This window comes from Xiphophorus couchianus, chromosome 4 (assembly GCF_001444195.1).
Source record: "Xiphophorus couchianus chromosome 4, X_couchianus-1.0, whole genome shotgun sequence".
Taxonomy (NCBI): Eukaryota; Metazoa; Chordata; class Actinopteri; order Cyprinodontiformes; family Poeciliidae; genus Xiphophorus; species Xiphophorus couchianus.
This window is the reverse complement of record NC_040231.1, coordinates 11,851,168-11,866,554: the sequence shown is the minus strand read 5'-3', so window position 1 is coordinate 11,866,554 and position 15,387 is coordinate 11,851,168. Positions and strand designations below refer to the sequence as shown.

Genomic DNA, 15,387 nt, shown 5'->3' with positions numbered 1-15,387 from the left:
CAACTGTAGCTCATCTCAGGTGAGCCAAGAAAAAAAAGGTCTGGATGTGCAAGATTGGAGTGGAAACAGATATAAAACTTTTGTATATCTGAGTTTTAGATATAGAAAAACTATTCTTCCAAACTCTTCTTCTCAGGTGAAAGCAAAAAAGAAAGTAAATTGTTAATTGCATTTCATTTACACATCAAGGTCCTAACGTTTTGAGGGAGAGTGGACATGTACAAAATTCAAGGGGCTTGAAGTTCATTCTGAATTAGCAGCAAGCTATGATCTTTAAAATGAAAAAAAAAATACTTGAAATATCTGATGTAACTGTACATCACATAAGTTTCACGTTTGATTTGAATTGCAAAAACAAAAGAGCTTTTTGATGACATTCTGTTAAACTGAGAGGCACCAGCAGCTTCAGTTGTTAACCTGGTCATTAATGTTACAGAGCCCCTGGTTTGACCTGTATGAACCTTCTACATGATGGTCTTCTCTTCCTTTTTATTTACAGTTACCGTTAATCTTTTAAAACCTTGTTTTTCTGAGCTGCTCTTCTTTTTGCCCCTCACCTTGTACGTGTCTCCTCCAGCCTTTCTGGTCTTCTGAAGCATGACCAGCGGAGGGCGCTCTCGGGCTGATGGATTCTTCCTCAAAGTTCTAAATGGGAAAAAGAAAATTGATTTATTTTTGATTCTTTTTTTATTAAATAAGATAAATGAATAGTAAAAAATAAATATATTCTATAAACACTTCACATGAATATACCTTTTTAGGAGTAAACCAATCAGTATTGCAAGGAGGAACAGACCAAGCAGCACAAACAGCAGAATGAACCACAATTCAGAGTAAATGGGAGTGGCTGAAATGCTGATGCCCTGTTTATCACCATCAACAGGCTCAAGAGGACCTGCACAGAAAATGAAGAGTTAAAACAGTCAATATGCTAACACATGCAGTTTTAGTTTTTGTTTCTACATTCGAGGTAGTTTAGGAAGACACTGGAGAGAGGGTACCAAGGCCTGTGGTTGGGTTGTATCTGATGGTGGGCGTGCTGGCGCTGCCGCTGTCTGTGATACACGTCACCTGAAAGGAAAGAGCTACAAAACAATCCAAAGAAAAAAGCAGAAAATATAGCAAGTTAAAATTTCATGACATTACACACATATACTGTTCTGCATGAGTTTGCACAACTTAAAACAACAATAGGAGCAATCAGAAATCTAAGCAGTGGACATCTAATGTACAGTCACTCTCTCTTGAACCCAATTCTGGAAACCAGAGGATGTCATCTGTTGTGTCATTAGCAGATATTTCATTTTATCTTCCAAACAAACAAAAATATCCAGTTACTGTAGAGTGGCATAACGAAACTTACTGACATTCTTCTCAATTATCATGAAAAAGCTCTTTATATTACACAAATATATTTTTCCCTGAGAAGAGTTGTCTATTTTTATATTTTTAATTTGATTTTCAGTGGCTAACGGTGGCTAATGAATTCTAAAAGTCTCAAAGCTTTTAAGATGCTTTCACTATTTGCTTTAAATGTTATAGACTCTACAAAAATATATAAATCTGCAAAAACTCAATATTAGAAGACAAACTTAATTATTTTTCTCAATTGATGCACAGAGACATGTCTAGAATATTGAAGCTTTGAAAAAAAAAAAATATCAAAGTAAAATTTTGATGTAAGAAAAACCTGTGAATTATTGTGTTCCAGAAGGTGCACATTACTACAAAGCATGTGAATGTGTTTGGTGCTTGCGCCCTCACTTTTCCGGGAGGTGCGTGGAATATGAAGGTGGCTGTAGAAGCCACTGTAAACTCTGAGCTGGCTCTCGGTCACGGTGAACTCCTTCAGGAACCCGTTGAGGGAAAAGGTGTCCGTCCAGTCCAGCCAGATCACGGTCAAGTTGCTGTCCACGGAGAAGGGAGACACATATTGGGGGGCTGCAGGGAGACAAACACATTTAAACTGTATTTTACTGCTTCTTTTAATTGCTTAGCTGTGGCTTCAGGAGGACTGAATAAATGTGTTACGTTCGCTGAGTGTGCTGACGGCCGTCCAGTTGGAGGCAGTGCTGCCCATCTTATTGAAGCAGGCAGCCCTCAGCTCATAGGCAGAGTATGGTTGGAGCCCTGCACAGTGAAATACAGAAATTTTACTGTTTTATTTTAGTGAAAACATGCATACTTCAGCATTTATATTTCCAGGGATGTAAACAGACTCCTGATATTCTTAGATTTATAGATTGATGGTAGCTTAAGAATTGCTGGGATCTGTTATTAGGAACAGAATAGAAATAATAAACATAATAGTATTTTCATGGGATTTTACTTTAAAATGTAAAGCAAGTGTGGAAACAGTAAATATTTTAGAGGACACCTATGAAAAATTCACATTTGGTTGTTATCCTTCCATTTTGGTTTCAGCTGCTCCTAAAAACAGTCGAAGTGCTTAAAAAATCCCCCAGCTTTTTGTTGCCAATAAGTTTATATTTTTGGGTGTCTGGAAAATGAGCTGTTTCAAAAATCTCCTGAGAGCTAAGTCACAATTGAGGGCGCTGCGCTATTACCTAGCAACCCCAGCTGAGCCCCGCCCATCACTTAAAAACCCAAGCAACCTCCAGCACATTTAGTCAGCTGGTTTTACCGCTGAAAACTAGCTGACCAATGACTGCTGGTAAAGACAAGTGTTTAGTTGTTGACATGCCATCCAGAAACTACTTCCTGCAAACGTGTTGGTTGAGCAGGAGGCTCCACTTCTACTTTTCAAAGATGTACGGTTGTATAATTGCACATCTGTCTGCAGCCATTTTCCCGTGCGAGTGTAAACGTTGAGTTGGGGGGCGTGGCCAGCAGCAACTTATTTGGATTTAAAGTGACAAGACGTCCTAAAACAGCTCATTCTGAAGGGAACTCAAAATATGCAGAACTGAGCAGAGTGAAATCTCCTTAACTTAGAATAATTTCATGAAAAATTATAATGAAAATGATTTGTACAGCTCATAGACCTATACTAAGGAAGCATAATGGGTCACCTTTAAGTAATAATAATGGAATTACCTGTAACATTATAGCTCCGCTGTTTGCCAAAGAAACAGATTTCTGTTGGCCCCTCTGTGCAGGCTAACGGTACGGGCTGGGGGGGCTGAGGGCAGGATGTCCTGATATGAAGCTCACAGCTGGACACACACACAGACACTGAGTGAGATTAGAGGTGTGTTTGATTTCTGAGCTATGTGCACTCTAAGAGTTTTCCTCACCTGTCAATGACTCCATTTGGCGCCGTCGGTTCGTCCCATTCCATCTGGACTGAGCGGGACGTCAGGGTGAGGAGACGAGGGGGATGCTGGTCATCTGGGGGGGCAGCGAGGGTGTGGAGCTCCCTCACTGGACCCCGGCTACAACACTGAGAATTGTTCAAAGAGAAGCAAAGCTACAACTAGTGTCACGAAAGTGGACCATACAGGAGCATCTCAGTCAATTAGAATATCATCAAAAAGTTACTTGATTTAATTAATAATAATCAAAATATTGATCAAAAACAGAGGGGTATTTTTCAAGCATTTTTTTTTTTTGACTATGGCTTACAGGTAATAAAAACCAAAGATTATGTTAATCAGAAAATCTGAATTTTACACAAGACCAATAAAAAATAATTTTTTAATATAGATTATCTGTCGTGTTTATGTTAAGGTCTACATGAACATGTGAAAAATTGCTTTTTTCATAACGGTGCAGAAGACAATGACTCCTGCACAAGGAGGGTAAACCACATAAACTCACTATAAAAAAAACTAACTGTTCAAATTCTGCATCCAAGGGTATTAATGCACAATTGAGGGGAAAGAAAAGGCTGTAGAAAAATGTCCACAAGCAACAAGGACAGCAAAAGTTGTTTGAGGCCACATGGGTTTCCACAGTCACTAGGATTTACGGAGCCATGTCATCTGATGTGTTGGTACACTGTGATTTATCAAGCTCAAAACCAGCTCAGCTGTTAACCAGGAAATATTGGAGTGCTTCATGGGGAAGAGGTAAAGAGGAAGATGAGAAATAAGAGTCCCAACAGTGCAGATGAGAAGAAGGTCGCTATCAAAGCAACTCTATTTCCTCAGCAGGACTCTAAGTTGATCTCCTCAATGCTGCAGTGATGCAAAAGAAGCCCTGACCAAATATTCAATTTAATAAGCTGTTATTTCTATATCAGAAATATTTAGTTTGTTTTATATGACATCCTAATTTACTAACAAATTGAGCTTAGAGTCATGATAATCTAAACTAACAGAAGTAAATACTTAACATGCATCACTCTGTGTGTAATAAATCTATATGGGATTTCACTACCTAAATTGAAATATCAACTTAATAAAAAGTTTTTAAAAAATGTAATTTATTCAGATGCATCCACATATATTAACTTTTTCTCTTCAAGTAGTATAATATTTACCTGATAACAAGTGCAAGCCTCAATTCCCACCAAGTACCGAGTGTAAGGATGTAAACCATGGAGTGTCTGTTGATGGGACGTGCCTTCTGAGAGCTGCAGGAAAAGAAAAGCAGCAGGATGAGGTGGAGGTTTTTTGAATTTTTAATAATGAAAACTGTTGTTTGCGAAAGGTGAAAGATGCAATTCTAATAAGTGAAAGGTTTAATCCAGTAGCTACCAGAGTAGTGATGTTGTTGCGGTCCAATGAGAACACTCTGAAGAGGCTCACGATCCCATTGGGTTGAGCAGGAGGGTGGATGTTCACGGCTGCTGAGGTTGCTGAAACATCTAGGAAAATGGGAAGCCCGATGCCCTGAGGCGGGGCAGGTCCAGTTCTCCCACTGACCCATCGACTGGAAGCATAACCAGCTGAATTTACAGCCCACACCTGTTGGTCACAAACCACGCAATCGCTCAACAATGTGATCAAACCACATAAAAAAACGAGAGGTAATATGCGATATTAACTACTGCCCAGCCCTATCGTCGGCATTTAAAACACACTTTATGAAGTCTTACCGAGGAAGGCTTCGCTTAATTAACCAATATTCACCTGACCAACAGACGAGTGCGAGTCAATTTGATGGACCATCCATCAGAACTACCATCAGGAGTGAGAGCAAAACCTTTTCACCATGCATCCCAATACTAACATATCTGCATGACAATTACTTTTCACCTTCATCAAGGAGTTATTCACACACATACACAGTAATCTTATTTGTGTGCTTGTGTTGGATATAATTAGAGGGTGTACACAGCGCAGGGTCAGGCGGGGTGGAGATTTGCATGTGTAAGTCATCTGTAGCCTGTCAGAAGTAGTGCAGAAGGCAGATGGATGGCTTTGAGCTTTAGTGTTGAAAATGTGTGCATGTGTGCACGGTTTGTTGTTTGTGGCTATGAAGGCGAGATTTGCGAGTGTATGCATATGCTTGTGTGTGTGTGTTAAGAGTTGAATTAACCTCAATAATAGTCAATTAGGCCGTAATCAATCAGACTGATTGATCTAAGTGACAGCACAGATGGACTGAGGAGGGAGAGGGGAAAGAAGAGCAGAAGATGGAGAGACTTGAGATTGAGAGGAGGAGGGAAGGATGAAAAGATGTGAAGATGCAAGCAGGAGAAGCAAGATACATGTTGTGAAACCAGAGTGATAATGTATTACTTATTAGCTTTAAGGGATTCCAATGTGTGCAATTGAAAATGCATTTTCCATTTAAATTTTTTATTTGAAAAGGTCAAATGATCTCCAAAAGCAACACATCATGTCCCATGCTAAAGTAATTTGAGATGAGAAACACACTTACTGATATCTGTCAATCTGGAAAGTGTTACAGAGTAGTTTCTAAAACTTTGGGATTCCAGTGAACTACAGTGAGAGCCATTATTCAGTTAGAGAAAACATGGAACTGTGGTGAAACTTTAAATGAGGAGCAGGTCTATCAGATTATTCCAAGAATGAACGGACAATTCATCAAAGACCTCTTTGATGTGACCTCTTCATCAAAGATGAAATATCTCGAGGACTTGCCTCATTTAAGGTCAGTTTTCATAGTTCAACAATAGTAATACACAGAGTGAAACAAAATGGCTCCCGTTTGTAGCTTTTAACAGAGACACAATCACTTTTTAAAGAAATATATTATTTACATCAACAGAGTAAAGAGGCTTTTTATTATATTTATCCATATTGGCTGTAGAAATAATGTACTGAGGTGGTTCTTTGTGCAAAATAAGGGAAAAAAAACAACTCTGAGATTTTAGTTACATATTGAATAAATATTTAGATGCTATGATGTTCATGGTGAAAGTGATCAAAACTGTTCATGTTAACATATTGTTTTGCCTGAAAGAACCTAAGCATCTTTTCATCTGAAACTTAAAGGCAGCATTGGTAGGATAATAGTAAGATTAATCTACAATTAAATTTTTCTAACAATTTAAAAGTTTAGGAAATAGTTCTCAAATTATTATGGACTGGTGAACTTGTATAGAGTTTTTCCAGTAATGTTGACCACTCAAAGCAACTTACACTAAAGCCACATGCACACACATTAATACACCTTAGGGTTAAGTACCAATTGCCCAGACATGTGGCTGGAAGTGAACCAACAACCTTACAATTTAAAAGATAACTGTTTTGCTCACTGATCCACAGCACAAAATCAGATGAAAAGTGTAGTGCATTGCAAACCTATTTCATATTTTGTCAGAAGAAAAAAAAGAATAGTGAACTGCTTTCAACAAATATAAATCTGAAATGTTTTGCATGCATTTATATTCAGCCACTGAGTCAAAATTTAAGTCTATCAGGAAATGTCTCTACCAGTTTTGCACATCCAGAAACAGAAGTTTTCTCCATTCTCTGTTCACAAAATAGCATAGGACCAGTCAGATTCTTAACTGGGATTAGGTGTGGATCTTGACTGGACCTTTCCAACACATGAAAGTGCTGATTTATGCCATTCCATTGCTGCTCTGGTTTAAATGTTTGTCATCGCTTTCAGCTGAAAAGTGAATGTCCACCGAGTCAGAAGTCTTGTTTTCCTGCTGTACGCATCCCTGTTAATGACGTAGCCACTACTGTGTTTCATAATGGTCTCATCTGACCAAAAGTTATATTTTCACAATTAAATGAGAACATGAATTCGTACATATTTTTTCTTTCTGTGAACAGTTAGTTCTTGTCTGTGAAGTTCAATGCTAAACTCATCTACCACCATAACCATTATTGTAATTAATTACTCATTTAGAAAAACAACAGATCTCACTGCACATACAATATAATATCCAAGTTGCGTCTTTTTCCACTTAGCTTGAATTAACTCATCAGTGTGAATTCAGAAAGAAACAAAACTGGTTAAGAATGACACATTTTTACCCAGCAACATCTATGTTCTTCTCCATAGCAACAAAGTTAAGACCACTTACGACTTTGAGTGATAATAAAAAGTTTGTGCCACATAGTCAGAACAGGGAATAAATGTTAAAATTTAAAGTCAGCCCACATCACCTCGCCCTTGATCCAGTGTTAAAAAGGTACAGCTCATGCCTTCGTCCTTATATCATCTACAAACTTTTTACAGCCTTTTCTCCACTCTTGTCTTCTTGCCTCCTATTGGGCCATGATTTGGCTTGTTAGACACAAAATAAAAATATATCCTGCAAGCTGCCACGGCAGCAAAAGAGCCGCCATGGCAACAAACGACTTCAGTACATTTCCAGGCAGGATTTGAGCATTTTTATTGGATGGCGGGACAGCAGGCTCGGTTTTAGTGCTCTGATAGGCCGACACAATAACTTGGCGGGTGCATCTACTTGGGGTGAAGGGGCTAAGTTGTGTGAAAGTGGGCAGTAATTAAAAGCACGCATAAAGCTGTCAATAGGAGCTTATGACCCAGTGTAATTAGCCTAATATGATTTCTCTCTACGAGCTGTGGTGTGCTACACTGAACTGACTCGTCCTTGTGTACGCTTGAAGCACATGCAGAGAAAGTGCAGCGGCCAGACATCAACACAGAATTAAAAACAGGTGGATGGGTGAGTGAACAGCTAGATACGCTAATGGAAATAAAACGGATAAAGAGACAGAAAACAGAAGCGAGATAAAGTGGTTGGAGGAAAACTTTTTGGTAGAAAATTTGTTTCCTGAACTGTATATGATCATCACCAACTTACACATAGCATGTTGTCCAACCACTTCAATCCTCTCTCCACTGCCAAATTCTCCAGGGACATGTAGCGGTCACCATTAAAAGGTCTTTCCAATACGAGCTCTGTTACCAAGCAGGCTGACAGTTAATTCGATTGGCTGGCTGGTAATCAGGAAGTGGGGTGCTCAGAGGACCCAGTGATTAATGGCTCCGTTGCCCACTCGTCATCTCCCAAAGCTCCTCCTTCACTCCCTTCTTATGTCATAAATTAGAAGTCTCGTAAATAAAGACGGCACCACAATCAGGCAAACTCAATCAATTACATCCGTTCTCTGGCCTCGGCTCATACGTCTGACAGGCAGGAATGCTAATGTTATTGTTGCTTCCAAAGGGCTAACCTGTCAATTAGTGTGCCAATGCACAAGCACAACAGCATGATTATGGAGTGCTCCATTTAACACCTGTCTGATTAGTTATGTGAATGTGTGTTAGTGTGTTTGTGATTGTTGGGGATAATAGGTGCTGGGTAACATGGTGCTGTAGCATGATGTTATTGTATTTAGGAAGAGGTGTTTAAAATAAATTTTACTGCAAAACCTCACAGTCCTGTTTACAATGAGGCTCACACTGAATTTACTCTGTTTTGTGTCAAAAAGTGTTTACATTTCTGTTGCAGCCTGTATTTTTGGGGGTGTCTAACCTGGACCCAATTATCCACACAAATAGTCTTTCAGTACTAGTTTAGGTTAATCACCTAGATTGCTTTTCTTTTACAGATAAAACTTTTCAAAATGCACCTTTCATCTTACCTGGTACTGGTATGCTGTGTAAGGCTGGAGTCCGCCATCTTTGAATGATGCAGAGACATTCCTGTAAACAACTGTTGCTGAACTCGTCTTGTCTGTTTCCGAGAAATTCTGCCTGCGGTGCACCTCGTAATGTAGGATCCTACCATTCGACTGACCCGGGGGAGACCAGGTGAGAAGAAAGCTCGTCTGCAGGCCAGTATGGGGGTCAGAGGTGAGATCTAAGAGTGGCGCCGGCTGACCAGCAGGGGGAGCCTCCAGTGTGAGAATGGAGGACCAGTCACTGGAGGAACAGCCCAGTTCTGTGCAAGCCTCTACCCTCACTTCATACCTACAGAGATTAAAATATATAGACTTTTAAGAGAAGGAATGTACATGGGAAATTTCTTTAAAAGAAAAATGTCCAATAATAGATTAAATCAGACACATTTAAAGAAAAATGCTTTTTCTTGACTTGTCTCTTTGATATGTGAATCCCATCTTGCAAAGTTTTCCACATTTGTAGCATTACACCCACAAATGGGGGATGTAATGTGGCCAGCACAAAGTAGTGCACAAATGTGAAGCAGTTTGAAAATGATACACCAGAATAAGTGCGTAAATATGGCTTTTATGTGGTTTCCTCTTCACCCCTGATAGCAAAGGTAAAAAAAGTCTTTCTGCCTGTGAAAATGATTGAATCATCAAGCTGAACATACCAGGCCTCTTGCAATTAACCATCATTGCCCAGGCCCAAGATTTAGCTGTTTATGGGACAAAAACATTCAAGGGGTAGGCCCAAATAAATTTTCACCTGCACAAAGCCTGTGTGGACAAAAGCTGTGCATTTGAACAAAGGTCCTTGACCAAAATTAAAGCCCTGACGTCATCTGTTGGAGACCGGAAGAAAAGGTGGAATCACTGACTGAAATCCACTCAGACTGACCTATGGTAGGGACCCAACCCATGCAGAATGATTCGTTTGTCAAAAAAGGCGCTGTCCTCTGGAGTGAAGACAGAACTGGTGATGTTAAGATGGACTGGATCTCTCAGATACACGGAGTAGCTCACAATGTCTCCATTAGGACGAGCTGGCGTCTGCCACTCTACTCCGACCTGGTAAGAAAAACAACAAAACAGCGTCAAAAATGTTCAACCACAACTTCTAGAGCTCTTGATTTGGAGTCGCTTAAAAAAGATTGACCCACCTGGGTTGCCTCCAGTGATGTCAGTGTTGGGAAACCTACACCAGACGGGGCTGATTGATGAGTCTTTGCTGTGGCTACTTCGCTGCTGACAGCTCCTTTGCTATTGTTGGCTCTGACAACATAGCTGTACTCCATACTTGGTATGAGAGTGAAGTCATGATAATGCATGTCTCTGCCGATGTAGATAACTTCACCATCTCTGTGCAGCTCGTATCCGGTGATGATCCCATTAGGATGATTGGGGGGTCTCCACGTAATCTCAATTGACTCTGGGCCAGTAACCTGAAATGTAGTTGAAGAAAAATACATTAAACAGGGTCGATAGGTAATAATTAAGTAACAAGAAATCAATAAAAGGTTCTTTATATTGCACAAAAAAACTAATTCGCAATTGAACATTATGTTTATTCTCTCCTTCATACAGATTTTTCAATGATTTTTCAATAATTCACTGACTAAAAAATTGGTTTCAATTTCAAGTTAGAGATTTTAAAAAGCACCTTAAGAGTTGGGGCAGCCAGGTGAGTCGGGGGAGCTTCCTCAGTAACTACGGTTTTTGTGCTGCTTGCAGTGCAGCCGCCTCTAGTACATGCCAAGAGAACCAGTTGATAGGATGTATGTGGCTGCAGATATGACAGTGCTGCATTGAGGTCTCTTCCACGATACGCCTCTTTGTTGTTCAGTTTCAGCACATATTCTGTCACCTGTCCGTTCTGCATCAGAGGTTTACTCCATGAAACGTTTATATGATGAGAGGTTATGGCATTCACGGTGGGGGGTTCCACCATCTCGGGTGGGGCCTCTAGCGTTGTTATTTTGGTCTGGGGGCTGGTTGTACATCCCTCCGAGGTGCAGGCTGTCACTGAATAGCTATGAGAGAATAAATTAAAGCTTTTTTGTTTATTTTTCTTGGCTTATTTTATCTGCACATATGATGAGAGATACATTAATGGAAACAAAAAACACTTAATACCTATATGTTGAAAATGGGTGCAGGTCTTCGTCTATGTAGGTCAAGATAGTTGGATCAAAACTGAACTTGAAGTTGACATTATTTCTCTGCATCCTGTAGGATTGCAGAACCCCATTTGGCTCCAACGGAGGAGTCCAGGACACCACCACCTCACTGGGCCGACCATGGACGTGTCTCACTGTCGGAGAGGCTAGACCACGAGGAGAGGCTTGTCTGGTTGTTACAGTGACCCAGGGGCTGCAGGTGTGTCCCGCCGGGTTGTGAGTACAGACACTGAACTCGTACTGGGTCCAGGGACGTAAACCAGTTACTGTGTAGGAGAGATCTTCAGCTTCCTGTGGGGATAATCCTGTGAAGAGCACCTGTAGGAGACATGATTGATGATAAAGGTAGGCGTTTAAGTTAAGAATTAAATTCTATTTGAAACAGAAATAAACTTTACAAAAGCATGTTCTTCTAGGTGGAACTGCATTGTTATTAACTATGAGAGTTAAATCAAAACCCTAAGATATTCCTTCAGGAAACCTTTAAGTTGAATGTTGTGGCTTGTCACCATTAGGCCTGTCATGCTAACAAATTTTACTGACTGATACTAATACTTATTGAGAGAAACAACAATATTGTTGCTTTGAGACAATTGTCAAGTAAAATTTTGATAATGGCTTAATAATGCAAGTTAGTTTTCTCAAAACTCAATAAACATTCATTTTAAAACACCAACAACCAAATAAAACAGAAAATAGATAATCAAAACCATAAATAAAAGAGATCAGATGATTCTGTAAACAACATTGCCCTTCAAAACATATTTTCATTCATGGGAATGAAAATAATCTAGCTATTTTAAATACATCATGCGATTAATTGACTAATTGCTTACTGCAGTATATTTAACTACAACCAATATTTCTTCTACCTTTCCTCCATCAGTATCCTCTTCATTATTTCGTAGCTTTCCCCTCTCCTCCAAACTCCTTCCAAGCAGAGAATATTCTCCAATTGGTCCATTGGGTTGTGATGGAGGATCCCAGGTGAGCGACACCCGATCAGCGCCGACAGAAAGAGGCCTAGGGGGCAGCTGGGAAGCCGGTGGGGCAGCTGCAGTGGTGATGTGCTGAGGAGGGCTGAGCGTGCAGCCTGCTGCAGTACAGGCTTCAAGAGTCAGAGAGTAAACAGTCCATGGCTCCAAACGACGAAACAGGAAACTCCTTGAAAGCCCGCTGAACTCCAGGTTCTCCTCACTGTACAGATTATACATCTGGATGGACGGATATGGGAAAGAAGACAGTTAGAAACTTTGCAGATGGGACACTGCAGACAAGGTTTTGTATGAATTTTTTCTACCATTCACGATGTGTTTGTTGTATTGCTAAAGTACTTGCAGATTTAATAAAAACATGTCAAAAATATCAGCTATAATAAACGACAAAGGAGAACCAATACAACGTCTAAATGTTGCTGCTATGATGACCTTCACCCTACTCTTAGTCTGTGATTTTGTCTCACATAAGATAGTTAAAATAATCCATATTTCAATATATAAATATAAATAAACTGCTTAAAGGTACTTCCTACGTACAACATGAAGTGTTTCCATCCCCTTGAAGTTCAACACATCCTCACAGCTGCTGATGAAAATTTAATACTCCACTAATTTGGGAAGCATGTACAGAGATGAGAGTTTGCAACCCTCTTTAGACAAAAATTCAAATGTAAGAGCAGACAAACAGTTAAAGTCACAGGATGCCAATAAGTCCTGGTATTATGCTACAGAGTGGGGACTAGAAAAAACTCTACAACCCTGGCAAACCATCTTAAAGACAGACACGTTATGGACCAGATCCTGAAAAAAACTTTGTGCAGCCCAGATACATGCACACACAGTAAATCAATCAGTGTTCCAACTAACTGCGCAACTGAATCCAAGGTACAGACTTCCATAAAGATAATAACGCCTCGTGTTATCTTGTCAACTGTTTTGCTATGCAGTTTTTTTCCCCTAAATTGACGATTACGTGGCATTCCACAGGCCCTCTTGCAGCCCAGAAACAGGCTATTTGTTTTCTCTAATTTGTTGTGAAGTGTGAGTGTGTGCATGCACGTTATTTCTCCTGTGTTGCTCTATGATTGACTGGCGACCCGTCCAAGGAGTACCCCGCCCCTTGCCCAATCACTGCTGGAGATAGGCACCAAACCCTCCAGCCTCCGACTTTCAAATTTGAGTATCACGACAACCCTGGTCTTGGTTCCGTACCGTGATGACTCCATTTGGAGCCTGTGGCTCATCCCAGCTGAGCAGCAATGCTCTGCCCTCCTCTCTCTGTTCCACTGTGAAGTTCCCCAGGCCAGTTGGAGAAGCCTCCAGGGTCTTGACCTCCACCCACAGACTGGAAACGCTGCCTGAAGTGGTACAAAACAATCAGACTCCCTCAGGTTTATCTCACAATTCACTCCGAATATTTAAAATGTTCTTTTCAGCTTCCAAACCACCTGCCCCATTCACAGCTTCCACACGAAGACGGTATGGACTGAATGGGTCAAGACCAAAGACTGCTGCCTCCAACACTGAACCCTAAGAGACAGAAAACAAGTTATAGAACCATTATTTTCAAACTCTGATACAAAAAACCGCTGACTTTAGTGGCACTCTGAACAATTTTTGGTACAATGTCTTTTAAAGTAAAGGCTAAAATTAACTAGAATGTTGAGTGACTAAGAACCGACATTTAAAAAAGATTAGTGGTGAAATCGCATTGATCAGTGATCAGTGGTGCTTAAACCTAAAACTTTATTTCATTTTATTTTACTGCAGTATGTTTACACACAGATGGACCATTTTGGATCCAAGGTTGGAGAACATGGAAAAGCTGCATTTTGTCACTTGAAATTCAAACTTGAAACTTTAAAATTTTTAATTTTTAAATGCAAAAATTAACCAATCATGCAGTGCCAACTGATTTTCGTTAGTATTTATGACATTATAAAACAAAAACAAAATTCAAGTCTTATTTTGACATGTCCATCATTATGGTTGTATTCAGAAAAGTCACAATTTGAAGAATTTTCACTTGTTATAAATGGGATATCTAAGGAAAGATGGTTTTAAGTCAAGAATACATGTGAAAGAGTGAAAAGACAACAGAGGAAAACTGATCAAGTGGGACAAATGCCAACCTGACACCCAGCCAGAGGAAATTAGTTACTGTTCACACAAATCCTGTGTGAATGGAACCAGAGTACCAACTATTAAAAGAGGAATGAAAAGGAAGAATGGAAACTAAGATGACATAACATGGGATTTGTGATATCAGTGTTTCAACATCCAGACTGCCACGGTCAAGTAAGAAACACATGCCTTAGTGGCAGAGAGAAATGTAGCAGGCAATCGGCTGTCCCTGGTGGGAGAACTCAAAGCTTCCAGATTAAGTATTTATGTCACACATGCACCATTTCATATCATATACACAAACACACACAAAACCAGGGTGTGTGCCAGTAGCTTTAGGCAGTGGGACCCAGCCCAACACCCTGGCAGATGCAGGAGGGGTGTGTATGCGTGTATGATACAGTGAAAACACCATTTACTAATTGATAAAAGACACACTGTTGATTCAAAAGGCCCTGGCGTGCGATGACATGGAAGTCTGGGAGCAGTAGGCTCCAGGATGTAGCATTTATACCCAGTCTTTGTGTTTGCTTTTAACTGGGAGCTCTGAAGCAGCTATGAGAGTGATATCTCTGCGTTTGTGTGAATGCATAACACAGGAGGGTATGCTTCTTTCAAGTGTTGAGGCTGCAGATCACATTTTGCTTGCACATAACAGAGCATATGTAAAGAGATTAACTGGTAACCCACTCAGTGCAGCTGTAGCAGGATCAAAAAGGCTCAAATTTTCACTGAATCAAATGAAATCCCCGACAAATCACCGTGGCGTGGCACCAAGGCTGAACTGTCTGAACAACAACCAGAACGCGTGTACTCACTATATTCATGTCTGGAAGCCAACATATTTTTCATTCACAGTAAAACGGGATTAATAAGCCCCTAGACACCTAGACGCAAGCTAAATCCTTCTGCAAATCACAGCCCTTCTCACTAAAAGAGGGAGGGAGAGCCACAATGAGACAGGGAGGGGTGAGAGAGCGGGAAAAGAAAGAGGAGGATGTAGTGGAAAAAAAGGTAAAAAAAAAAAGTTTTTGTAAGGCAACACATGGAAGGCAATTAGGAAAGATTGATAAGGAACAATAATATGTGGGTTAGCTAATAACCAATGAAGTAAATAAA

The 15,387-nt window shown here is 40.1% G+C and overlaps 1 protein-coding gene across 1 annotated transcript in view; it reads right to left on the bottom strand.

Annotated features, from left to right (window-relative positions):
• ush2a (Usher syndrome 2A (autosomal recessive, mild)) overlaps positions 1-15,387 on the bottom strand; it is a 204,694-nt gene that overhangs the window by 6,030 nt on the left and 183,277 nt on the right. The window contains exons 75-91 of the mRNA XM_028013714.1: positions 13,593-13,674; positions 13,357-13,502; positions 12,019-12,360; positions 11,103-11,464; positions 10,630-10,999; positions 10,130-10,411; positions 9,868-10,037; positions 8,946-9,273; positions 4,662-4,871; positions 4,445-4,537; positions 3,258-3,403; positions 3,058-3,176; positions 2,032-2,130; positions 1,765-1,941; positions 1,002-1,085; positions 754-895; positions 558-645 (exon numbers count right to left, since the gene is read on the bottom strand). Of these exons, the coding sequence (XP_027869515.1) occupies positions 558-645; positions 754-895; positions 1,002-1,085; positions 1,765-1,941; positions 2,032-2,130; positions 3,058-3,176; positions 3,258-3,403; positions 4,445-4,537; positions 4,662-4,871; positions 8,946-9,273; positions 9,868-10,037; positions 10,130-10,411; positions 10,630-10,999; positions 11,103-11,464; positions 12,019-12,360; positions 13,357-13,502; positions 13,593-13,674 (3,240 nt within the window). The remainder of the gene's footprint in view (positions 1-557; positions 646-753; positions 896-1,001; positions 1,086-1,764; positions 1,942-2,031; positions 2,131-3,057; positions 3,177-3,257; positions 3,404-4,444; positions 4,538-4,661; positions 4,872-8,945; positions 9,274-9,867; positions 10,038-10,129; positions 10,412-10,629; positions 11,000-11,102; positions 11,465-12,018; positions 12,361-13,356; positions 13,503-13,592; positions 13,675-15,387) is intronic.